This window comes from Meyerozyma guilliermondii, genomic scaffold, assembly GCF_000149425.1.
Source record: "Meyerozyma guilliermondii ATCC 6260 scaffold_1 genomic scaffold, whole genome shotgun sequence".
Taxonomy (NCBI): Eukaryota; Fungi; Ascomycota; class Pichiomycetes; order Serinales; family Debaryomycetaceae; genus Meyerozyma; species Meyerozyma guilliermondii.
Window position 1 is genome coordinate 657,968 of NW_001809800.1, and position 22,455 is coordinate 680,422.

At 43.4% G+C, this 22,455-nt stretch overlaps 14 protein-coding genes across 14 annotated transcripts; 9 read left to right on the top strand and 5 right to left on the bottom strand. All coding sequences in view use genetic code 12, as the record gives it.

Moving 5' to 3' along the window:
• Positions 1-110: 110 nt before the first annotated feature.
• Positions 111-1,349, top strand: PGUG_00361 (dihydrofolate synthase; the record flags this gene model as incomplete). The annotated part of the gene is made up of 1 exon (XM_001486934.1): positions 111-1,349. One exon carries the CDS (start codon positions 111-113, stop codon positions 1,347-1,349), a length of 1,239 nt encoding a protein of 412 aa, XP_001486984.2.
• Positions 1,350-1,576: 227 nt separating this feature from the next.
• On the top strand, positions 1,577-3,298 carry PGUG_00362 (uncharacterized protein; the record flags this gene model as incomplete). Its single annotated transcript, XM_001486935.1, has 1 exon — positions 1,577-3,298. The coding sequence occupies one exon, from the start codon at positions 1,577-1,579 to the stop codon at positions 3,296-3,298; it is 1,722 nt and encodes a 573-aa protein (XP_001486985.2).
• A 519-nt stretch (positions 3,299-3,817) lies between these two features.
• ASC1 (40S ribosomal protein RACK1) lies at positions 3,818-4,417 on the bottom strand (the record flags this gene model as incomplete). Its single annotated transcript, XM_001486936.1, has 1 exon — positions 3,818-4,417. The coding sequence occupies one exon, from the start codon at positions 4,415-4,417 to the stop codon at positions 3,818-3,820; it is 600 nt and encodes a 199-aa protein (XP_001486986.1).
• A 406-nt stretch (positions 4,418-4,823) lies between these two features.
• PGUG_00364 (uncharacterized protein) lies at positions 4,824-6,191 on the top strand (the record flags this gene model as incomplete). The annotated part of the gene is made up of 1 exon (XM_001486937.1): positions 4,824-6,191. One exon carries the CDS (start codon positions 4,824-4,826, stop codon positions 6,189-6,191), a length of 1,368 nt encoding a protein of 455 aa, XP_001486987.2.
• Positions 6,192-6,265: 74 nt separating this feature from the next.
• GCN3 (translation initiation factor eIF2B subunit alpha) lies at positions 6,266-7,222 on the bottom strand (the record flags this gene model as incomplete). Its single annotated transcript, XM_001486938.1, has 1 exon — positions 6,266-7,222. The coding sequence occupies one exon, from the start codon at positions 7,220-7,222 to the stop codon at positions 6,266-6,268; it is 957 nt and encodes a 318-aa protein (XP_001486988.2).
• A 129-nt stretch (positions 7,223-7,351) lies between these two features.
• On the top strand, positions 7,352-8,176 carry PGUG_00366 (DNA-directed RNA polymerase III subunit; the record flags this gene model as incomplete). The annotated part of the gene is made up of 1 exon (XM_001486939.1): positions 7,352-8,176. The coding sequence occupies one exon, from the start codon at positions 7,352-7,354 to the stop codon at positions 8,174-8,176; it is 825 nt and encodes a 274-aa protein (XP_001486989.2).
• Positions 8,177-8,296: 120 nt separating this feature from the next.
• Positions 8,297-10,603, top strand: DBP7 (putative ATP-dependent RNA helicase; the record flags this gene model as incomplete). The annotated part of the gene is made up of 1 exon (XM_001486940.1): positions 8,297-10,603. One exon carries the CDS (start codon positions 8,297-8,299, stop codon positions 10,601-10,603), a length of 2,307 nt encoding a protein of 768 aa, XP_001486990.2.
• Positions 10,604-10,632: 29 nt separating this feature from the next.
• On the bottom strand, positions 10,633-11,556 carry PGUG_00368 (5'-(N(7)-methyl 5'-triphosphoguanosine)-(mRNA) diphosphatase; the record flags this gene model as incomplete). Its single annotated transcript, XM_001486941.1, has 1 exon — positions 10,633-11,556. One exon carries the CDS (start codon positions 11,554-11,556, stop codon positions 10,633-10,635), a length of 924 nt encoding a protein of 307 aa, XP_001486991.2.
• A 711-nt stretch (positions 11,557-12,267) lies between these two features.
• Positions 12,268-13,476, bottom strand: PGUG_00369 (ERMES complex subunit; the record flags this gene model as incomplete). The annotated part of the gene is made up of 1 exon (XM_001486942.1): positions 12,268-13,476. One exon carries the CDS (start codon positions 13,474-13,476, stop codon positions 12,268-12,270), a length of 1,209 nt encoding a protein of 402 aa, XP_001486992.2.
• A 972-nt stretch (positions 13,477-14,448) lies between these two features.
• PGUG_00370 (allantoate permease family MFS transporter) lies at positions 14,449-16,026 on the top strand (the record flags this gene model as incomplete). Its single annotated transcript, XM_001486943.1, has 1 exon — positions 14,449-16,026. The coding sequence occupies one exon, from the start codon at positions 14,449-14,451 to the stop codon at positions 16,024-16,026; it is 1,578 nt and encodes a 525-aa protein (XP_001486993.1).
• A 170-nt stretch (positions 16,027-16,196) lies between these two features.
• Positions 16,197-17,336, top strand: PGUG_00371 (uncharacterized protein; the record flags this gene model as incomplete). Its single annotated transcript, XM_001486944.1, has 1 exon — positions 16,197-17,336. One exon carries the CDS (start codon positions 16,197-16,199, stop codon positions 17,334-17,336), a length of 1,140 nt encoding a protein of 379 aa, XP_001486994.2.
• Positions 17,337-17,490: 154 nt separating this feature from the next.
• On the top strand, positions 17,491-17,769 carry PGUG_00372 (uncharacterized protein; the record flags this gene model as incomplete). Its single annotated transcript, XM_001486945.1, has 1 exon — positions 17,491-17,769. One exon carries the CDS (start codon positions 17,491-17,493, stop codon positions 17,767-17,769), a length of 279 nt encoding a protein of 92 aa, XP_001486995.2.
• A 51-nt stretch (positions 17,770-17,820) lies between these two features.
• PGUG_00373 (uncharacterized protein) lies at positions 17,821-18,906 on the bottom strand (the record flags this gene model as incomplete). The annotated part of the gene is made up of 1 exon (XM_001486946.1): positions 17,821-18,906. One exon carries the CDS (start codon positions 18,904-18,906, stop codon positions 17,821-17,823), a length of 1,086 nt encoding a protein of 361 aa, XP_001486996.2.
• Positions 18,907-19,517: 611 nt separating this feature from the next.
• On the top strand, positions 19,518-22,361 carry PGUG_00374 (uncharacterized protein; the record flags this gene model as incomplete). The annotated part of the gene is made up of 1 exon (XM_001486947.1): positions 19,518-22,361. The coding sequence occupies one exon, from the start codon at positions 19,518-19,520 to the stop codon at positions 22,359-22,361; it is 2,844 nt and encodes a 947-aa protein (XP_001486997.2).
• Positions 22,362-22,455: the final 94 nt, after the last annotated feature.

A 22,455-nucleotide genomic window follows, 5' to 3' on the forward strand; every position in this document is an offset into this window, starting at 1 on the left:
GATTAAGACTGAGATTGAGATTTGATTGAGAATTTAGATTGAGAATTTAAATTGAGAATTTAAATTGAGAAGATTGAGATTTGATTAAGATTGATTTCGCACTCCACAACATGCCCATCGACTTGGGGTTATCGAGGATTTCGCGGCTTCTCCGTCAGCTAGGAAACCCACACAAAACGTACAAGTCTGCTCATGTAGCAGGAACCAATGGAAAAGGCTCAACGGTGGCATATTTATCGTCGGTTTTGACCTCGAGTAAAGTACGAAATGGCCGGTTTACATCTCCTCATATGGTATACTATAACGATTGCGTGTGTATAAACAACGAGATATACCCAATGCCCAAGTTTGAACAAGTGAGGGCTTTGGTACGCCAGACCAATGATGAGTTAAAGCTCCAATGTACAGAATTCGAGTTGCTAACGGCTACAGCATTCAAGATATTCGAGCTAGAACAAGTGGAAATTGCATTGATAGAGGTGGGTTTGGGAGGACGACTAGATGCCACCAACGTGCTAGAGGCAAATACAGTACTGCTGCCTGGAGTGGTTGTAACTGCAATCACCAAAATAGCATTCGACCATGAGGGTTTCTTGGGAAATACTCTAGAAAAGATTGCGAATGAAAAGGCTGGAATTTTGAAGGAGAACATTCCCTGCGTTATTGACGGAACCAACGAGGAGCTGGTTTTATTGACTGTTCAATCTAAAGCAGCATCTTTAAATTGCAAGCTCATAATAGCAGGCGGTGATAAAGACGCCGAAGAGTTGATCAAATTATCGCCTTTAAATGGGGCATACCAATTGAGCAATCTCTGCGTCGCTCTCAGAGCAATTGACATCTTAAAGAGGTATCTTCCCATAGATAATCACACTATTCGAGAAGGTATTGAAAATACAAAGTGGATCGGAAGGTTGCAAACCGTCAAAATTCCAGGAAAAAACCTCACGGTTCTCGTGGACGGCTCTCACAATGAAAATGCTGCCATTGAGCTTGCGAATCATCTCGAGGTTTCTACAGAGAGAGCAAAAGGAATCATCTTTGTTGTCGGGTTCACCAAAGGAAAATCCATTGACAGTGTCTTAAAACACACCATAACCAAAAATGATATCGTATACCCTACATCCTTTTCGCAGCCAGAAGGAATGCCGTGGATAACCCCGGCAGCACCAGAAGGTATCACAAAGGTAGCCAACAAATACACCGACGATTTGCAGCCATATGGCAATTTAGAGGATATACTCAGCCGTATTTCAGGCATAAAGGAGAATGGGGATCGACGCCCAGTGGTCATTTTTGGAAGTCTTTACTTGGTGTCGGACGTTTTGAGGCTCGTTCAAGCTAAATGATTTGAATGAGAGTCAGTATAATGAAGATGCAGATCAGAGAAAGTGAAGTTCAAAGGAAATGATAATAGACGAGGTTTGTTGAATATGCTGAAGATTGAAAGACTCCTACAGATCATGGTGGATAGAGCTATTCTTGTAACCTCAATTTGGTAATGACTTGAAGGTCGCCTTTATAGTACCATAATCCGTAGTAAATCGCGAACTACTGCATTTCACCATTTGACTCGATGACGTTATCGGACTTTGAAAAACAGAGACAGGAAAACATCCAGCGCAACAAGGAGCTCTTGCGCCAACTAGAATTGGACTCGCTCAATGACTCCATATCTCGAGAGGTTCCGAAACCAAAGCCAAAAGCAAAGAGACGAAAGACCGAAAATGCTCGCGTCAAAACGGAACCAATAATGCCCTCAAGAAGGTCCAGGAGATTGGCAGGGTCGACAATGGAGGACAGCGAGGAAGATAAACAGATGAGAGAGGAAATGGAGAAAGCAGAAGAGCGGAAAAGAGAACTTGAAAAATTAAAGCTGACGCGCCTTTTTGGCGATTTCAAGCTCATTGATCTTGTTGTAAATAAGCAAGGCGAGTTCAAAAATCAGGACAAAATACTAAAGGCTAAGGAAAAGGACAACGAAATCAAAAAAGAGGAAAAAGAAGAGATAAAAAAAGAGGAAGACAGTACTGATTCGATAGATCTTTCACGAGACAACGAGGTTTTACAGAAACTTCAGCAATTGGGTGACCGTTTTTCCGCCGGTGACTTTTACGAAATGATAAAGGATACAAAGCTGAAATATGACGATACTGTGTTGCAAGAGAAGCGGGAAGAGTTTGATAGAGTGAAACTTTACGAGCGATTTGATCCATTAGACATCAAAATTACCCAGCAAAGAATCACATCCATAGCTTTCCACCCAGCCAAGGACGATAGGGTGGTTGTGGCAGGAGATACTACGGGTTATGTGGGAATATGGGCGGTGGATGCTAAAGGTGACGATGAAACTTCGCCTCATATTACCATTCTTAAACCACATGGCAAAGCAGTAGCTCGCATTCTCACTCCGGAGCAACAACCATCATCGATACTTACATGTTCCTACGACGGATCTGTAAGACGTCTTGACCTAAAAAGGCTTGAGTCCACTGAAGTAGCCTACCTTCAAGATCCGTACGAATCCAGCGATTATCCTCTTGGAGTTTCTGATATAAATGTTGCTGACAACAATTTGTTGTACATGACGACACTCAGTGGTAACTTCTACCGATACGACATGAGAAGTCCGTTTAAACAGGGCGAATTGCTTCGACTTCACGACAAAAAAATTGGATCATTCAGCATAAATCCAAATGCCTTTCATCAGATAGCCACCGCATCGCTCGACAGAACCATGAAGTTGTGGGATTTACGCAACATTTCTCAAAAGAATTCTTACTGGAGTGAATTCGACGACAAGTCTCCTCACCTATATTGCACCTATCATTCCAGACTCTCGGTGTCTTGCGTGGACTGGAACCACGATAACCATTTGGTATGCAATGGATACGATGATACTGTGAACGTTTTTGATCTAAGCGGCAGTGATAAGTTGCCTTTGGTAACCGAATGGTCAAAGGACTACGAAACAGAAAAGAAAAAGAGAACCACCATTGAAGATGGAGTCCCAGAAAAGCTCGAAGCACTAACTAGAATCAAGCACAATTGTCAGACAGGAAGGTGGGTGTCGATATTGAAATCTAAATGGCAACTTCATCCTGCTGATGGGCTCCAGAAATTTGTCATTGCTAACATGAATCGAGCATTTGACATTTACGATCAAAAAGGACGCATATTATGCCACTTGACCGATCCTGATCGTATGACAGCAGTTCCAGCCGTGTCCATGCTTCATCCTACGGAAAACTGGTGTGTTGGTGGAAGCGCCAGTGGAAAAGTTTACTTGTTTGAATAATGTTTTGTGTATAGTAGCTATTAAACTTAAGCGGACGAAGTCATGACTTGCCACACTCTGATGACGTTATCGGTGTAACCAGCGAACAAGTTTTGACCGTCAGCAGACCAAGCCAAAGAAACGGCTTCTGGGTCCTTGGCCTTAGCACCGATAGCGAACTCGGGCTTCAACTCGTCCAACAAGGTTCTCTCTTGCAAGTTGAAGATCTTGATTCCGGTAGCAGTGGCAGCAGCCAACCAGTATCTGGATGGAGAGAAAGCCAAGGCGTGGACCTCGGCGTTAGCGTTCAAGGTGTACAAAGTCAAGTTGGAGTTCAAGTCCCACAAGATGATGACACCGTCCTTACCAGAAGAGGCACACAATGATCCATCTGGAGAGATGGTGATACAAGAAATGTAACCGGTGTGACCAATGAAGTCAGCATTGACGTTGTACTCGTTAAGGTCCCAGGACTATGTTAGTATAAAAATTTCAATAAAACTCTTCAATCAGAGATCTTGGTGATTAAATATGTCTCATTCAGCCGAAGCCGTCTGAAGTAGCAAATATGATAGCATCATGTGAAGAAGAGAGAAACAAAAAAAAACTTACCTTAACAGTCTTATCCCAAGAAGCAGAGATAACAGTGTTGGTCTTGTCAGATGGGGAGAATCTAACAGCAGAAACCCAGTCGGAGTGGGAAGTCAAAGTTTGCATACATTCACCAATGGTGTTCCAAACCTTGACGGTCTTGTCACGAGAAGCAGAAACAATCTGTCTCAAGTTCTTGGCGATGGAAACAGACAACACATCTCCAGTGTGGCCCACGAATCTCTTGGTACATTCACCAGATTCCAAATCCCACAATCTCAAGGTCTTATCCCAAGAAGCAGACAAAGCGTAAGCACCGTCAGCAGAGATGGTGACATCTTGAACAATGTGAGAGTGGCCTCTGAAAGATTTCTTTGGCACACCGTATTGGTTGTCTTCACCACCGGTCAATTTCCAGGTGATCAAAGTCTTGTCTCTGGAACCAGAAAGTAACAAATCTGGGTGAGCTGGGGTGGTGGCCAACGAAGTGACCCATCCATTGTGACCCTCAAGGGTACCTCTTAAAACCAAAACTTCTTGATCAGCCATTTTTTAGATATAAATTGGTGTTGCAGACTGGTGAGTGCGTAGATTGAATCTAAAATTTTTCAGTTACACAAAACCGACGGTACCCTCGACTTGTGCTGTCATTTACTACCGCCTGGTGCTCGGAAATACACACGCTCGCAGTGACTGCTTTTGCCGAGCACGCCCTACACCCACACAAAGCCAAAAAAATGGTTGCACATTGATTAATTTGACCGGAGCTACAAATTCCGACCATTCACTGCATGGATTCCGAGGTATAATTGTTAAGATGGTTGCAAATTATAGCACCGGTCAAATATAAAAAAAAAATCTCAAACTTTTTTTTGAAGCATATCCATTTCGCGTGGTCGCGTGTATCTTCCCCGGATTCTGATTGCACACGTAAACCGTCCTGACCACAAATATCATGGAACCCAACATTACCATAGTCAGCGGCGGAACCGCAACCAATGAACTCGTCCTGTTATTTCTGGCACTTACTCCTCGTGTGACCTATGTGCTTCCGATTCTGGATAACGGAGGCTCGACTTCGGAGTTGATTAGGGTTATTGGAGGTCCAGCAATTGGTGATATTCGTCTGAGACTCACTCGTTTGATTCCCCAGCATCAGGATGCATACAGGCAACTTTTCAGCTACCGATTATCTGACGATCCCGAGGATGCAAAACGTCAATGGAACCAAATAGTGGAAGGTTCACACCCATTGTGGGCACCAATTGAACCTGCAAGTAGAGAGATCTTTCGGTCATTTTTGGTGCATGTACATGTAGAGTTACTCAAGCGATCTCGACACCAATTCATGCAACATCCAAATAAGAAACAGTTTCGATACGAACTTGCAAATGTGGGTAATTTGTTTCTTACAGGCATTCGTCTCTTTATTGGTTCACTTGATTCAGCAATTGAATTGTTCTCAAGACTCACCGGAATTGATCCTAGTATAAAGGTTCTTCCTTGTGTTAACACAAATTTCACCTACCACATAAGTGCCCTTTTACAAAACGGGCTAATAATAACGGGCCAGTCTCAAATCTCTCATCCATCAACAACAGATCATTCCAACTATCCACCTCCTATCCATGTCAGTCGCCCTGCTACTCCCTTAGATGAATGTGCAGCCGAGTACTTTCACAAGTCTCATGTTCAACCCCACATTCCCGAGCCTGTATCGGACGTTCTGTCGGATGAAGAAGAGTCCGGTAATGTACCGCAGTATACTCATCCCGAACTAAAGAAATCTCAGCTTCATTTCGATAAGTCTGAGAATATCAAACCTCTACTCTCCCCCATTGAGAGAATTTTCTACATCTCTCCATACGGTGAAGAAATATGCCCAACGGCTCCAAATCGAGTAACCTCGAATATGACGAGTGCAGATGCCATTATATACTCCATTGGGTCTCTCATGACCAGTATAGTACCAGTCTTAATCTTGAAAGGAGTCGGTAGGGCCATCGCAGCCGCCAAGAACAAGAAGAAGATATTATTGCTTAATGGCTCCCATGATCGTGAAACTTTTGGAATGTCAGCCACAGATTTTGTGGAGACAATTGTCAAGCTGGCAACGTACTCGTTGAATGAAAAGAATCCTAAATCCCCAGAATGGACAACTTTTGTTACCCACTTGGTATATCTCACAGACCTGGAAATCGAGGTGGATGTTGAAACTTTGAACAATAAGGGAATTGTCTGTGTGCCTGTTGAAAGACAAGAAGGCACCCAATATTACGACACACATGATCTCCAGCAAAAGTTGCTGGCGTTAATAAAATAGAGTTATAGACAACTGATGTCTGGTTATACAGGTGTATGTAAGTTATGTGTACTTATCTATGCTCTTCTTTTTTTCTAGTCGTACCACATCTTGATCAACTCTTCAGAAACGGCAGATGGAGTGAGCACACCCAAGTCTGTGATTAAGGCAGTAATGTACTCGTGTGGTGTAAAGTCTATGAGCTGCATCTTTAGCAACTCGCTTTCTGGCTCTTCGCTGGCTTGTGGAATATTGACGTCTGGGGAACTGCCCATACCGAGCATATCGCCCATACCAGTGGGAAGGTCGTTGGGAGACAAAGGAAACAATCTGACAAACTTATGCGATTCTGTTACCACGTAGAAGGGTTTGTTGTTGGTTTTAGCCAAACATCCAATCTGATAAGACCCTATGTGGTTTATAATACCTCCACTTTCGGCCACACCTTCAGCACCCACCAATACCTTGTCCACTCTGTGGATGACATAACCCACAGCATTATCCACAATAACTTCCACTGGAATGTCGGCTTCCTTGAGCAATTTCGCCATGTGGTATCCCTTGCTGGTGGGTCTCGATTCCGTGACAATAACTCGAAATCGTATCAACTTTTCAGCCCGAGCTTTCTTCAAAAGATGATAGACAACCCGAGAATAAGAATGCACCAAAATCGTATCGTCGTCTTTAATGAATGGCAACCCCATTTCTGCCAGTTTATTTCTCGATTCCTTGGCTCTTTGCACAAATAACTCTCCGTTTTCAACCAAATTTCGTTTGCAAGATTCCCAATCAGCATACAAGTTCGTGTTCCGCAACACAAATCTCATGAATAAGTCACAGCCAGCAGACAAGGACACAGCATTGGATATGGAAGACTTCAATAAGTCGATATTGGACTTTACAAGCTTAATAAGTTCCGCTTGAGTCGATGGTTCTTTAACTCGCAACATGGTGACAAGAGACTCAATAGCTGCTATGGGCATGGTCATCTCCAGATCCTCTTCCAAGAACCGCAAGTAGGTCAGTGTTATATCGAATGACTCGCCTGTCATTTTTGGTATAGTGGTTACAGTTTCGTGCTGGGCACTTTCAATAGTGGAGCGATGAGAATAATGTCGCGAATTCTCAACTCTTGAATTCTCAACTCTCGCAACTTCGCAGCTTCTTCCCTGATTCGGACCATGGATCACGCTGGGTTGTTTGTAGATGACGACGAGATCATGGAGGATGCGGGAAACCAGCCCGAAGTACAGTCTGGTCTACTGTCACAAACCGCCAGTGGTTTTGAGCTGGATGAAAGCGAAAATGGTGAAGAGGACGACCCCATCGTGGAATCCATCCCGGTGATTATGAACGATATACCCGATCTGAACCAGCATGTTTACGTTCTACAGTATCCAGGACGCCCCAAGAGTAGTCCTGTGGAAGAAGAGCGAATTTCCGCTTCAATAAAGCCGGAATCAAGGTACTTGGAGGTGAAAGTTCCTATAGTCACCGAGAAATTTTATGATGAAAATAGAGCTGAAGAATGGGGGGTCCAGGTCACGGAGCACTCTCTTCAAGGAGTTTTGGATAAAACCCGTGGGGGGCTTTACGTTGGAAAAATTAGACAAATTGATGGCCAGAGGCAGGTGGTACTTGTTCCTGTAGAATGCAGTGCCCAACTCCGCCCAAGTTTCAAGTATGTTGACGACGCCGAAACAGCAAGAACCAACCAACGAAAGGCTGATATGGGCGACCACATACCCAAACAAACAAGCAGCCATGTGCTTCAAACCTCGGCCAGAACTGGCATCCAACCAGATGGATTTTCAACCACCATGCTTGGTGAGTCCTTGAAACATATACGGCAATTTGAAGACGAGGAGTGGTCCCATCTACAATATCACGGTCCTAACGATGCTCCTTCGGCAGAACTCAATCAGCACCTCATTGGAGATGCCGATGCGCAGCCGTTATCTACCACCACTCAATTGTCTGATTATATCCTTCAACTCACTAGATAATGTACCATAGATAATAGACAAGAAATACAAGAACATTAAGGTGTAGAATGCTCATTCTAATCAATTTTGCTACCAATCTACTACTACCTTCCTGCTTTCCTACCACCATCTGCAGGTGCGATGCTCTTCGCGAGATTTCGCAGGAACTTTTTGCAGCTCATCGATTCGTTCTCCTCACTCAAAATGGATGATGATGGCCTTCTTTTGAACTTTGCCGCCCCAGACTCCAATGCATCCTCCAAGTCGAGTGCTCAGAAACCAGTCAAAGTTAGCGGCGGCCGCTGGAAGGACCGTAGAAAGCTTCAGCTCAGTCTTCTGGGCAGAGGAAGAAACAAAAGAGCAGAAACGGGAGTCAATAAAGAGTCAATTGCCCAACCCAGAGACTTTTCCTCTTCGAAACCACAGTCCTTTAGAGAGGAGCAGCTTGCAAAGCGGCCCAAATACTTTGAATCTCGCGGAGAAGGAGGTAAGAACGAGACATATGTTTCTTCGTTATTCACCTCGAATACCAAAAGTAAGCTTGAAAATGAGAAAGTAGAAGAAGAAAAGACATATTTACCGTCCAATGCTCCCATGAAAGGCGCTGATGATTTCAATGGATTGGGTCTCAACGATAATCTCGTACATCATCTCACCGAAAGCTTGCGCTTCAAGAACCCTACTCAAATTCAAAAGTCGGTAATTCCCAGCTTGTTGTCCACTTCCAGGGATTTGTTTGTTAAGGCACAAACTGGTTCCGGTAAAACCTTATCTTTTTTGTTGCCTATTCTTCACAAACTTATGCAAGAGAAGAAGAACCCAATAACCAGAGAGTCTGGTGTTTTCGCTATTGTATTAGTACCAACCAGAGAACTTGCAAATCAAATCTATGGTGTTCTCGAGACGCTCACTCGATGCCACCACCAAATCGTACCTGGCATCGTAATCGGTGGAGAAAAGAAGAAATCTGAGAAAGCCCGAATTCGGAAAGGAGTCAACATCCTAGTTGCAACTCCAGGCAGACTTGCAGATCACATTGAAAACACCACCAGTCTTGACTTGAGTCAGCTACGTTATCTAATTCTCGACGAGGGTGATCGTTTGATTGACCTTGGTTTTGAAGAAACCATCACCAAAATTACAGACACAATTACAAGGTGTAGTCGAATTTCTGAGTCGACACAAAAGTGGCAGGGGTTACCTACCAAAAGAGTCAATGTACTCTGCTCAGCAACGATGGAAAATAATGTCGAAAAGTTGGGAAGTATCATTCTTAACAACCCAGAACAAATAAGCATCGATACCTCGAAACTGAGAGAAGGTGACGAAATCGACTCGAAACTGATGGCACCAGCTCAATTGACCCAGCGGGTGGTGGTGGTTCCTGCCAAGCTCCGACTTGTGACCTTGAGTGCCGTTTTGAAAGAAGTTGCGAAAACAGCACCAACATCGTCTACGGAAATTGTAAGAACAATAGTGTTTTTTTCCTGTTCCGACTCGGTCAATTTTCACTATGAAGCCTTCAAGAGAAACGGAAGTGAGTTCAGAAAAGCTCGGAACGCTGAAACAAACAGATTTGAAATGGTGACAGTCGGTGAAGATGAAGCGAACGCCGAAGGATCTGATACCGAGATTCCCAAAATCTCTTCTGCTCCTACCATACTGGCAAATTCGGTGGTTTACAAGCTCCATGGTTCTTTGACCCAACAAGTTCGTACTTCCACTTTGCAGTCATTTGTGCAAGCAGTTCCCTTTGATAACTCGGAAAACAACTACAATCATCTAATACTTCTCTGTACCGATGTTGCATCCAGAGGGTTGGATTTGCCGAATATCTCGTCCGTGGTAGAGTACGATCCTCCATTTTCAGTTCAAGATCACTTGCACAGAATTGGTAGAACAGCCAGACTTGGTAACAAAGGTAGCTCGTACTTGTTTCTCTTACCAGGAATTGAAGAAGGTTATGTGGATGGGAAAATTCGGGTGGTTCATCCTGAAGGTAGTATTCGAATCACAAACTATGAAACCATTCTTCAAAATGCATTTGGCGATTCCTCAGAAATCAAGAAATCAGACCCTAAAAGTAAGCAGGGAAAATGGGACATGCATGCAACTACATGGCATTTGGATATTGAAAGATGGCTTTTGGAAGACGCTGCAAGTCATGAAAGTGCCAAGCAAGCGTTCACTTCGCACATAAGAGCATATGCAACCCATCTTTCTTCTGAGAAGACATTTTTCAATGTGAAAACTCTCCATTTGGGACACTTGGCTAAGAGTTTTGGATTGCGTGAACCTCCTAAAAAGCTAGGATCACTTGCTACCAAGTCATCTCTGACAAGAAAGGAATACGGAGAGAAATCAAGAAAGTTGGAAGATCCCCGCAAGAAAATGTTGCGCATGGCCAAGTTGGCTGCTTCTTCAGCAAGCAGTGAGTTCAATTACTAATTTTATAAGCTAATGAATGATGAGCCCAATTAACTTGCGTAGCTCTTTTGTGCCTCCTCCTTAAAGCCTTCTATAGACCAAAGACCATGGTTTTCCGCAATAGTGTAGGAGAGCGTTCTTTGTTCATAGTAGTCACTTTTCAATTCAATGTTGCTAATGACATCGTCAAGAAGAATCGCTTTGCCAACATTGGTTCCCTCGCCCAATCCAGGATGGGTAATGTTGACAACATGAATGTGGAAATGATAGTAAGAAGGCTGGTAGTGGATGAAAATACGCAATTGGTCTGGAGCGAGCAGGTACTTTTCCGATGTAACTTGACGCAATTTTGCAAGCAACTTTTTCAAAAAGTCAATATGAGTTCCGTTCAAGTCTCTAACACAGGTAATATCAGTACGGTTGACAATGCAGCACAAGTAAAGAGCATCCATATTGAGGCGATCCCATTTCATATCCGGTAAAAGAACAAAGCCGGTTTCTGGGTCTTTATCGTGGTATATAAAGGTTTCCAGTTCCTTTCCTTCAAAAAGAATATTGTAGACCCATTTGATGCGATCACCACGCATGGTCTCGATATAAGGTTTCGTGAATTTTTGGTACATTGCTGGTGTCTCCAAAACATAATGGTGTTTCAGACCAGCATATTTTCTAATATGGGTTTCTGTTGCTGGGTAGATCAAATTGAGTTTTGCCGCTGGAAAATCAGGCAACGACTGTTTTACTAGAGCCAGTGACCAAAAGTAAACGTCGTTGTTGTTCAACAATTCAAGTTTTTCCACCCATTCTTGAACATCAAAATGGTTGTCGATGACTGGAAAATGTGACCTCTCGATGGTAATAATGGCATCCTTGTCGTCAATTGAGCCCAAAAGGACCAATGATTTAGTCTGGGGGTCCGACTTCAACAACTTTACAAGCGTAAAGCTCGATACAAGATCTTGCAATTGAGACATGTTCAAGATGAGTACGAAATCGAGATTCTTGGATCAGATCTGAGTAAAGTACGCTAATGTTGTACGTTACTTGCTATACTTGTAGTAGAATCGTTGGGGATGGCCTCCTTTTATGTGTTCCGAGTCCGGCTACTCTTGACCGGCATTCTCGTGTTTTAGCCGCGCTGCTTAAACCCTTGCAGGTAGCTGTCTATGCAGGCCGCCGACAAAATTTGTCACCAATCACCACAAACTTTGTATAGCGTTCAAGACTACTGAGTTCTCTATGACTCTGGTTAAGGATTCACGAAATTTGAGCTGAAAATCTGCCAACTTTTTCAAACTTGTTAAAAGTATTCGACACTTTTGACTTTTTTTCGTTTTGACTCTTCTCGCTAAAATAAGCTCTATTTGTGCAGCCATCGACCAATGGACTTCAGTGACAGTTTCAGACTCCTTTACTCGAGAGAACAAAATTGAATGGTCTGTTCAAAATACTCAAAGTTGTAATACTCAATTTCATCACGACATTAAGTTTTTTCCGATATCACTATATACTATTTAGGTGTGCAGGGACTGTAGAAGCCCTACATTGGAGTAATTGCAAAGTATCCAAGAGTCAGTATCTCTGTTCCACTGAACGAAATGCAAGTGATGTGTTTTGTGAAGAATTTCGACATCGGAATACGAGAATATGGGCATAAATTAAAATGTTGAAATCCTTCAATAATCTCAATCACTCATGTCAAAGCATAGCCAACTGGGCCAAGCGGTCTCCTCTCTGATTATGCTTCTGATTTTTTCCACCAAAAACTTTTCAACCTTGCCCACATTTCTTAAGACATTAGTTTCCACCTCGCCAATTTCAGACTCGATTTTGACTTTCTTGATGATGTCGATTCTCTCCTTGTTATTTGTGCCCGAAACGTACTCCACAAAATTCCCTCCAGACTCCATGTGAGCACCGTTAAAGTAGTCCGCCTGTGAATCGTCGCTGACGTCACAAAGAAAGGAAAAGTAAACTGCATTTTGGAGGTATGCAATGCAAATGAGCGAGTGAATCTCAAACCCGGTAATATGCAATTTGATGGGAAGTGTTACGAAATGCTGAGAGGGATAGTTCAAGAATAAGTCCACCGTGACCTCGATATGAAGATTGCCCTTATATTTGACCTCGGCTATAATCTGGACGTCATTTTCGCCTCGTTTCAGTTTTTTCAGCGAACTAATGGGAGTATTCAGAATTGGCGGCAGATTCGGTCCGGTCCGCATCTGATTGAGTATTTGTGTAGGTGTATCTCTTCCCGAGGGTGTGGCGGAGTTGAGATTAAGAGTTCCCAATCCCACATTGGTGAGGTTGTATGCGTACAACGAATTCAAATGGGCATGTGAAGACAAGGGGGTGGCTGCCAGAGTTGTGTGGGACCTCCTTAGTTTAGTAGGTATGGGATGCAAAGGTTGTGGAGCAAATTGGGTTTTAGATTCTGTGGTTTCTGAAAGAGTTACTTCTCCCGTGAGTCCATCTCGAGTATCTTCGTCGTCACTCGAATCACTTTCTCCCATTCCCGAGGTAGCCGTAGTTGTAGGAGCTCCAGCATTCCGTGGACCGTCTTCATCTTCGTAGAAGTCTTCAAAAGTGTCGCCAATATCTCGTATTATGATTTCTGGAGCTTTGTCTCCAAGCAGAAAATCTGATACCGTAAGGTTATCAATATATGAAGGCAAGGACACACTCAGGAATTGTGATGCCAAGAATTCTTTTATGGAGTTGTTAATGGATTCATCTTCTACTAGTTGTGACCAATTTATGTCAAAGGACATTTGGCGTGGTATATATTTGTAAAGAGTGCGCGGCGAATTTTGCGAAAATGGGTTGCAGAGGTGGGGCAAGAATAAGGAAGAAAATGGGAAAGATTGAGAGATATGAACAGAAGTTGACATAAGCTGGGGTTACAGGAGCTGTTTCATTGAGCTTGAGATGTTGAGTTAAAATTTCGAGAATTTGTAAAAAATGACAAAAATGAAATTTTGAAGGAATATGAAAGTTTCAGTGGTAATACGAAAAATGAATACCTCTCGAATAACAATATCCCTACGTTACTCAATTGCTTACTAGTAGAGCCCCATGAACTACATTGAAAGAGGAAGGAAATCTCTGAGTCAGACAACGTGATATGAATAGTAGCAGTAATTTGCAGCCATCACGAATTTGAGATTGAGTTATCCAGTTTCCTTTATTATTTTCTTTCATTCCGTCATTGCATGTAATCCATTTGAATGTCATATTCATATTGATAAGGTTGTGTCTACGCTCATCTGACTGAAAAGGTATGGTGTAAAGTCTATTTAAATGCTCAGATGGATACCGAATCACCCATCAACTGAAAAAAATTCAATTGACAATAAAGTTAATTTGGAATGATCAGGCGTAGCCATGAAGCTTATACTTGCCCAAGAAAAGTACATGAAGCCACAATATCTTCACCATTTCATCCTTATATTACATCGCCTGACGTCGACCGTATTTGGTAAAAGGCGAAAGTACCTTATTTTATCACACTTTCAGAATTTTCTTGGCAAAATAATATCTCAGCAAATATGTGGCTGCGAATTGCAGTGCACTCACTACAACGACGACAAAAAAGCGATAACTAAATGACCACTAAAGACAACTAAAGCAGACACAATCACTAATCTCTACATCCAGCACAGAAATTCCAAAAATGTTTTCCCACTTTATATGGTTAGTTCTTATCCTGACTGCACCTGTCAAATTTGGCAGGTGGAGGCGCCGCATTCGGACGTTCGCGCCGGCTTATCTTTCACCTGGTTCCTAACCTATCAAGGTGCGAGCACAATGTTAAAACCACTGAAAGCCGCTGTGCAAGTCAAGTGAATCAGTTCAACTGAATCATGTCCCAGAAAAGAGAAGCAAATGATAGTTTGCAGCCAATAAACTCGTTCACAAAAGAAAATCTAGGCAAGGACGATGTCATCACTGCTTTTACTTCTCCCAATGGGAGAGTGGTAAAGGTAACAGGAGACGTCGACGAAGCCATGAAAGTGGCGTTGGAAATTGACGAAGACATAGTTTTGGACGAAGAAACCAACAAAAGACTTTTGAGAAAAATCGACATGTTTCTTCTTCCTCTCATTTGCTTATTGTATGCGTTTCAGTTCATGGATAAAACCACCACGTCGTATGCTGCCGTGATGGGGTTCAAGCAGGACTTTGATATGGTTGGCGATATGTACTCGTGGTGTGGAACTGCATTTTACATTGGGTACTTGGCATTTGAATTTCCTGCCAATGCTATACTTCAACGGTTTCCACTTGCAAAGGCAACTTCTGCCTTTATCATTGTATGGGGTATTATTTTGTGTTTGCATGCGGTTCCCAAAACTTATGCTGGAGTGATCACATTGAGAACAGTCTTGGGTATACTTGAGTCTGCAGTTACTCCTGCCATGGTGATTTTCACAAGTCAATGGTATAAAGCCGAAGAGCAGTTTCTACGCACTGCGCTTTGGTTTTCTTGCAATGGACTCGGAATCATCATTGGAGGAGCAATTGCATATGGTGTAGCATCTCATGAGGCTCATTATTCTCTTGAAGCATGGAAAGTTCTCTTCATCACAACTGGTCTCATGACTATTGTGGTTGGAATTCTATTTGCAATTCACATTCCTGATAACCCATCAAAAGCGTGGTTCTTGACTCCTACTGAAAAGAAATTGGTGGTGGAAAGAATTAGGTCCAATCAGCAAGGATTTGGAAACAAGCACTTTAAAATCCATCAGTTCAAAGAAGCAATGCTTGATGTCAATACTTGGCTCTATTTCTTGTTTGCAATTGCCTCAAACATTCCTAATGGTGCACTCACCAACTTTGGAAGCATTTTGTTGAATTCTGACTTTGGCTACACCCCCAAAAATTCACTTTTGATGAATATGCCATGCGGAGGTGTTGAATTCGTTGGTTGTATTTTGTTTGCAGCCAGCCACTCGTTTGTTCCTCATCGTATGGCTATCTCGTTCACAGCAATGGCACTTGCTTTAGCGGCTTCATGTATGTTGGCATTTGCTGGCCCAAAAGAAGTGAGGCTCGCTGGTTACTACTTGATGTACGTTTACCCCACCACCATGATCTGTGCTTTATCATGCTTTGCCTCCAACACAGCTGGTCATACCAAGAAGATAACCACTAATGCGGTGTTCTTGATTGGATACTGTGTGGGAAACCTTATAGGTCCTCAGACGTTTGTTGAAAAACAAGCTCCATCATATACTGGAGGAAAGATCAGTTTTGTTGTTTGTGACTGTATTACATTGATTCTTATTGCTGCTATCTACTACAACTACTGGCTCGGCAACAGAAGAAAGGAAAAGGAATTGGTTCTTTTGAAAGAAACCTCGCTCGATGATCTTGAATATTACGAATTTGCTGACATGACAGATAAAGAGAACCCATATTTTAGATACCGTCTTTAGCCGCCCGAAATAAATATGTATCCTCATCATATTCATCCTCTATTTTTCAGTCTTCGGTGCGTCTACCCCAGATTCCGCCCCGCATCGCACCGGAACCAGCCTAAAATTTTTCACCCCACATCTTTCCTTTAAAACAACACAGTTAATAAAAACGTTTGTGGCTGTTCACTATGATTGCTCTGGAGCCTGTATCAATAGTGGTAGTGGGCGCAGGACTTATAGGACCTCGTCATGCACAACATATTAAAGAGCACAAGAACGCTAGACTTTTTGGTATAGTAGATCCAAGTGCTATTGGTCGCAAAGTAGCCGAGGATTATAATACTGACTACTTTGATTCGATATCTGCTATGATAAACCACTGTGATAACCAAGGAATTGCTTATCCTCATGGAGCGGTTGTGGCTACTCCAAATGCTACCCATATACGAGTTGCAGCTGAATTGGCATCCCACGGAATTCATTTACTTGTTGAGAAGCCACTCAGCTCACGAGCCGAGGAGTCAGAAGCACTTAAAAGGTACTGTGCTGAAAAAAATGTTCATCTTTTGGTGGGTCATCATCGTCGGTTTAATCCATTTATCATCGAAACGAAAAAGCATCTACAAACGCTAGGTACAATTGTTGCATTGCAAGGTACATGGACTCTTTGCAAGCCAGACGACTACTTTCTAGCATCTCCATGGCGCACCTCCAACGAATCTGGTGGAGGAACTCTTTTAATCAATCTTGTTCATGACATTGACATCCTTCAATATTTATTTGGACCCGTCGAAAGAGTATACGCCGAGGTGCTACAGAAACAGCGAGATCACTACCCGGAAGCAGACGAGGGCGCAGCACTCACTCTACGCTTTGTTAGTGGAGTTTGTGGTACATTTGTTTGTTGCGATTCGGTAACCTCACCGTTCAACTTTGAGTCCGGAACCGGCGAAAATCCCAATATTCCATTTCATGAACAACTAGAAGGATTCTATCGAGTCTACGGTACCAACGGAACACTTTCGGTGCCAGACATGCATTTATACCACCAGCAGCATACACTAGAAAAAACCTGGAACCAGCCGGTGATAAGAGAAAGAGTCAGTCCTCATCCCGAAGTATTGAGAAGCAAACACCCATTCGATCTCCAACTAGACCACTTTCTCAACGTAATAAATGGTAGTGAACTGCCTCTTTGCACCGCTGAAGACGGAATACAGGCACAGCTATGCATCAACGCTGTGATGAACTCGATTAAAACAGGACTTCCACAAACGATTCCCAGCACCTCGTCCATTCACCCGGACTATAAGGCATTGAATATATAGCCAATAGCTCTAATACTCAAGAAATCAACTTTTAGCTGCATTTGCAGCCGTCTAGTAGTGTTTGCAACTCGCCGCCTGTATATTATAAGCCTGCATATAACCCACCCATCAACAATTTCAACCACTCACACTTCGACAAATTACCCACCTTCTAATGTCAAAGTTTGTCCTTCCTACGACCCTTCGGGAGTTGAGGTTCCACTTGTCGCAGACCGGTGAGGCGTCGGTTCCTTTGCGTAAATTTCTCACTGCCAACTATCCTGCTTTGAAAAAACAGCTGAACTACAAAATACCCATTTTAGTCAGAGAAGCTTATGGAGTTCCTCCCAGCATCACAGCACGGTTTGAGAAAGGGAAGGAGGTGAAGAACCACTTGGAAGGCTTGGATGAGCAAGGAATAGCCTCGGCATTGTCGGAATTGTTGAAAAAGTAGTTACATTCGATACATATACAGTCATTATACTTTAGGTTGATTTGTAGTTATTCATGCTCCAAATTGGTAAATTCCCCATCCGAGCGATGCTAACTCTTTGTTATAGAGCTCTTTAATTGGCTCCGACTTGCCACTAACGATACCACTGGCTGCGACCAAAGGCGCAAAGTGCTCAAGAGTAGGATGTGCTTGGTAAAGGAGTTGTCGATGCTCCAATTTGAAATTTTCTAGTCTTTCCAAGAGATGGTCGTCGTTGACGAGAGTATCTCTGAGCAAAGCATTGAATTTTTTCGCATATGGTTTGACTTGGTCTGGGTTTCTGAACGACGATAAGTCACGGAGATTGTGCACAGACATCCCTGAAAACACCACCAATCCCCTCAATTCTCGTTTCTGGGACTCGTCCCACACTGGGTTTTCCCTAAAATGGCTCAATACCTTGCCTAATTTGAAGTGGGACCGGAAATCGTCGTCATTGCTGGTGAGCGAAACTTGAACTAGAGGTATATCCAGTAAATCTGGAGACTCTGATTTCAGAGCTGTTTGAGGACCCAAAGTGTTATAGTCCAGAAACGCCACTTTAAAAGGCACCCATACGCCGTGATCAATGCCTCGTTTCACCAAATCGCTCTGAAACCCATTGGCTTGCAATTGACTTTGCACCAGTTTTGCAACCGAAAACGATGAGTTCAGCACAAATTTCTCCTTGTACATGTGGTCAGGGAATCCGTAGAAGTCATATATGAGTTTGTTGGGGCCATTGGGCTTGTCTGGAACCGCAATATCTACTCTATTGCTGGCCGTCGACTGCCAATGGGCTGAAACCACAACAATGTAGTCGGGTTTTAATTCGTTTTTGATGTGGTTTCCAAGCTTTTTCACGGTTTTCCACGCCCCAGCATCACCCATGGGGTCGGTCTCGTACATGAAAGTGGGCCCACCATGGCTGAAAAAGTACGCGGGATATGGAAACTTGCCCGAAGTCGCTGAAGAAGTTGCTGCGGAAACGGCCGCGGAAGTCGCAGCCAGTTTAGATGCAGTCAGAACACCCGTGGTTGCCATTGTTTTGGATATAAAGTATGAGGATAGAATTGCCGCTATGATTGCTAGAGCTACCAGAAGCACAAAATACTTCATAAATACTTTTATGGCCCGATGGCTTTATATAGAAAATCACCGCATTCGCACTTACTCACAAAGTAGTAAGATTAGAAATTAGCTGAGAAATCACAAATTCAAATACCCGCGCACCGCTCCCGAAAAATTCACTTGCACTGTTCCTGCTTTCCCGTTGTGATTATGTCAGCTGAGGGTCACTATAATTTCATATCACCTGTGAAGAAACGAAACATATGCATACGGGTATTTTCGGCTCTGTTGTATATTTTTGATTTCTTTCTTCACAATGGGCTTTTTCACACGCAAGGTAAGTTTATCTTTAATTTCAACCTTCTGAACAACCTGATTTGCCCATATTCTACTCATACTGTTTCGATGGTTGCGAATACAAACATCCATGTTTTGGGCCAATTTTTTATAAATTTCCACTAACGCAGAAACGAGACTCGTATCTGGGGTTCACCAAGTACCATGATGAAATTAATCGCTACCAGCTCTCTTCTAGTCTTCCGAGCAATGGTCTTCCAAATACCGGGCTTCCCACCACTTACCAAGGGTCCTACTCTCAAAACAATACTTCCAATATAGCTCGAAGTCAGTCTCTCTCCAGTGGAGCGGGACAGGCGGCGATGGCAGCGCTCCGGATGCACAGTCAGCCACAACACACACCGTCCAATCAACCTCAAAGTGCCGCTTTTCGCCGGTCGAATTCATTGACGATAAACTCCAATAATCGCTCCAATTCCTTGCGTTCCTACACCTACAATCCCAAACCCTCGTACGTGGCGGGACAGCCTGTGAACAGAGGACAGCCTTTGAGGAGCCCTGCGCAGCCTCGTTCGTATTCACTTACTTCTCAGCCAGGCCGTTCGTATGGCTCGCAGCGGGTCAGCTCAATAAACTCTCGTACACCAATGCCTATCAATGAGCTTGAAGAAGACGCTGAATTGGAGGATGCGGTTATAACCATGCAGACAACGAAAATGGTGGATGCTCAGGGCAGGTTAACGCTGATCACCACCAAGACCATCAAGACTTATGCTGATGGTTCTAAGGAGATCGAGACCACAAAGAGAAATATTTCTCGTAGCGGCTCGCGGACCAATTCTTTGACGGCTGCTCCTCGCAACAACTCAATTTTATCAGCTGGTGGAACCGCCTACAATTTATCCAAGATAGATGAGGACTTGAGAGATTTTGACTACAACTATGAGGAAGAGGGTCTTACCCTTAATCAAGGTCTAGGAGAACCTTTGAAATCATTAGATCTGGCATCGAAGATACCACCTCGTGACCATTCGGCCGAACGTCGGAGGGATGAACTTCGGTCCTTGGAGTCCTCACCTTCAAAACCCCTTCGTTCCATTTTGAAAAATACCCTGAGACCAAATTTTTCTCCAGAAGGCGAGTCGCTGGAAAATGTAGAAGAACCAGCTGGTCCTGCTATCGCTGCGGATCCTCTGACGCCAAACATGTCACCCACGTTGAACCAGAAACCTTTTCAACCTCCCTCACTTTCCCAACCTCCCAAGATTAAAGTGCCTGCTACTCCAGATGCCTCTCATCTGGATCATCGTTCCCTCCTGAGCAGCCAAGTATCCCCATCGGCTTACTCTTCGAGCCATAGAGATTATACACCCCCTCATAAGCGTCAATCAAGCTCACCAAATTCCTCAATTAAATTCGTGAGCAAGGTAGAGACGATACCCATCCCGCGGTCCGAACCCAAGCAATTGACAGAGCAGGAGCTTTACGCGAAAGCAATGGAGGTTGCCATGCAAAATGTGTACGGCACAAAGGAGGACCCCGAGGCATCGGGCATAGACTCGAAAGGTGACGTCAAAAAACTGGTTGTGAAAGACGCAACGAAGAGGAACACGATTGCTGCATCAACTCCTGGTGTCAGCGATAACTATGTGTATCAGAACCATCACAAGGAATTTCCAGCACACTCGATGAGAAGCGGTGACACCAAACTGACATCTCGAAAGGAGAGAGTCAAGGAAGAGAAAAAGAGAATCAAGGCTCAGGAGAAGGAAGAAAAGCAACAAAAGAAGTTGGAAGAAAAGGAAAAGAAAGAGGAAGAGAAGGAATTTACCAAGAAACCACAAGAGGTGGAAAAGGAAAAGAAGAAACAGGAAAAGAAACCTTTAAGAGAATTCTTCTTCGGTAGACGCAAGAGCGCTTCTCATGAAGTAAATCAGACAACTCCACTTCCGCAGGCGCTGGAAGATCCTGTAAAAACCACTACCGAAGCTGATACAAATGCTGGTAATACGTCGCATTTGCTTCCTGGCTCTTTCTTAACGTCTCCTGATTCTGAAACTCTGCCACAATTTGTCAACCACGACGCTCAAGATCGCGCTGCTTCTTTAGTGGAAACAATGCCAGAGTCGATTCCTGACACTGAACCATTGCCTGCACCAACAACCCACCTTGTCGCTGAGCCCTTGCCCAAACAGAGTGAGACGTCGCAGGACGACGTTATTGCGTCCACCACTGCTTCAACAAGAAAATTGAATGATCCATCTGAACCCACTGAAAACTTAAATTCAGCACCCCAGGACATTTTGGTTGACGTTCCTTCCATTGAAGAACAAGCTGTCGACCTTCCTTCGCCCGAAGGTGATACAGAACTGATAGAAGTACCTGTTTTGAATGAGGTTGCTAGTCTTAGTTCACAGGATGAAGACGAACTCGTAGACGAGACAGCCACCGCAAGAACATCCTTGGATCCTTGGGTTGGATCTGGCTCACTTCCTCTGCACACGTTCATCTCAAAAGTTCAAGGCACATCAGAGGAGACTTTTGAAAAGGAACCGAATGAACAAGACAAATCACCTGTCGTTATTGAGAATTTAGCTGCCAGCAGCCCTTCTGAAGCGAATCAAGAAAATGAGAAGCTTTTGATACCCGAAACTGTACCTTTGTCTGCAGATGAACATAGTGAGAAAGTTTTTGACAATCTCGAAATTGAACCCCACGAGTCTATTGAGGCAGATGCTGGAGAACCAGCAGCACCTATTCCTACCACTAGAACCTCAGAAAGCGTCGAAAGGTATAACGATGACTCAATGGTGGCACATAGTTCAGAAAGTGGAGTCACAGCAAAACCTGAGCTTTTAACTAGAACTTCAGCAGAGGTCATACCAGCTCCAATTGCTGCTACAAGGACGCCAGAAGAACCTGCAGAACCGGTACATACTGTTCTCACTTCGGAAGAAACTATATCAAGTCATCATGGTTTGAATGAGGAAAGCTTAGACAAATTCGGACCAGGTCTTCAAGAACAGACTAACGGCACTTTGGATAATGATTCGAGTAATCCAATAGTTGAGACCCACCAGCCGGGTGATGAAAATGAGAAAGTGTCAAGTCCGTCTATCGAAGTCAACTCTCGTGGTGAACGCAAGAAGAAGAACAAATTTAAACATAAATTGTTCAAATACTTTATCAACTCTTACGATAAGTGAACCTAAGGACTAAAATCACTAAAGAGACCAAAAATTGTGGTTTACAATAATTTAATTGCTATTATATACTGCTATTGCTACTAATCTTTGCTAC